Source organism: Arachis ipaensis, chromosome B09 (genome assembly GCF_000816755.2).
Source record: "Arachis ipaensis cultivar K30076 chromosome B09, Araip1.1, whole genome shotgun sequence".
In the NCBI taxonomy this organism is placed as follows: Eukaryota; Viridiplantae; Streptophyta; class Magnoliopsida; order Fabales; family Fabaceae; genus Arachis; species Arachis ipaensis.
Genome location: NC_029793.2, coordinates 276,075 through 278,088, shown reverse-complemented (window position 1 = coordinate 278,088; position 2,014 = coordinate 276,075). Strand labels below are relative to the sequence as shown.

The 2,014-nt window shown below is 34.4% G+C and overlaps 1 protein-coding gene across 1 annotated transcript in view; it reads left to right on the top strand.

Moving 5' to 3' along the window:
- Positions 1–1,407, top strand: part of LOC107614618 (transcription factor bHLH18) — a 4,193-nt gene extending 2,786 nt beyond the window's left edge. The window contains exons 3-4 of the mRNA XM_016316760.2: positions 5–129; positions 883–1,407. Of these exons, the coding sequence (XP_016172246.1) occupies positions 5–129; positions 883–1,392 (635 nt within the window). The 3' untranslated portion in view covers positions 1,393–1,407. The remainder of the gene's footprint in view (positions 1–4; positions 130–882) is intronic.

Here is a 2,014-nt window from a genome sequence, read left to right as displayed (position 1 = left end):
CCAGGACTAGCAAAGAAGAGTCGAAACGACTCTCAGATTGTGGATCACATCATGGCTGAGAGAAAAAGAAGACAGCAACTCACCCAGATGTTCATAGCACTCTCCGCCACTATTCCTGGCTTGAAGAAGGTACCTAATAACTATCCCATCACTTACTCAATTTCAACCTACCTATTCCTATAATTCGCCTAAATCAAATCGGATATATATACATGCATCACTCTTAATTGTTTTACCGAAATTGGAAACAAAGAGAACCAAACTGCACTAAAAATTTTAAAGATCATAAAATATACTTGATCCTGTTATCTTAAGCTCTCAGCATTGAACGAATCCAAATCTTTTACTATACTATACGAGATCTTAGTTGTTTTATATAATCATTGTTTATTAGATGTATATATATATAGTTGATTAAAACTCGCAAATTCAAATTAAATGGCATCATTAAAATTTAAAATTCCATATAAGTTGCACCATAAGAGAATGGAATTCATATTCTGGATCTTCACAAGCATCAAGACGGCGGGTCTTGCTATTTTCAACAAAAGACCAGTTGCAGAAATGTTAAAAATGTACTATCTAGAGAGTAGAGATAGAATAAAACAAAAATGGATTATTAAAAGTAAGAATAATATCATCACATCACATGTGCCAGATAACATAACCCGACATGACGCCCTATAATATAATATAATAAATTGTACCAAAGAGATACTATCACAGGTTATTAGCGGACTAATTAAGTAGATCATGTTGTATTAATATATTAGATAGTAGTTAGTAGTTGCTACGTTGTTCGATCACCTTACTTAACAATAGATAAGTAGTGTTAGTTCTAGCTAGTAATTTCTCATGATCACTATGTATATGTATGTGTAGACGGACAAGGCTTCTATACTTGGGGAAGCCATCAATTACGTGAAACAGCTTCAAGAACGTGTGAGGGAGCTGGAAAAGCGGAACAATGATAATAAGAGGGGCCCAACAGAGCCAGTCATATTCCTCAACAAGACTCAGCTGTTGTGTCGGAACAACGAAGACAGCACCAGCGAGGAGGAGGAGGAGGAGGAGGAGGAAGAAGTGGAGGATTGGCGTAGCAAGGAGGAAAAACAAGTGCTCCCAGATGTTGAAGCAAGAATGCTGGAGAAGGAGAAGGAGGTGCTGATTGAGATCCACTGCGAAAAGGAGAATGGAATTGAGGTGAAGATATTGGAGCAGCTTGAAAATCTTCATCTGAGTGTGACCGGGAGCAGCGTTTTGCCATTTGGGAATTCGACTCTGGGTATTACCATCATTGCCAAGATGGGAGATGCTTACACCATGACACTCCATGATCTCCTCACAAATTTACGCCAACTGCTATTGAATATTGATCAACAACACTACTGATCCGTACTAGTGTATCATCAAACCCTGCAACTTGTATCTGCTCCGTGTTTTTCTTTTTAAATTATTGTATCAGTACAATAATCCCTTAATTTGTCAAATAAAATCACCATAAGTACGTACCATGTTTATTTTCTGATCATGCCGTTCAAATAAAGCATTCTATTTATTTGTATGCATATGTGTTGTTAGAATATAATTAGGATGAATTAGAATTATTTAGTATATCTGAATATTTATTATAGAATATTACGTCTTTATTATTACGATTCTTCTAGCCACTATAAATATTCTTTTATATTGTATCATTCGACATAACTTGAATAGATAACTTACATAAACAACTTGAATACACTCAATAATATACCATCCATCATGCTCAACTTCACCTCGTAAATCCAATTAGTGATTTTATCATGTCAGACATTAGACACGCACATCTCCCATAAAACTTGCTCATTTGCTTGTATGACATATTGACATATAAAAACATGAAGAATATATCCTAATAACTCTATGACTCAATGAGCAATGTATTTTTATGCATGTACTTTTTTTTTCTTTCTAAGTAACTAACATTATTGTATATCATATTAATATTAATATAATTTGGTTTTTATAATGA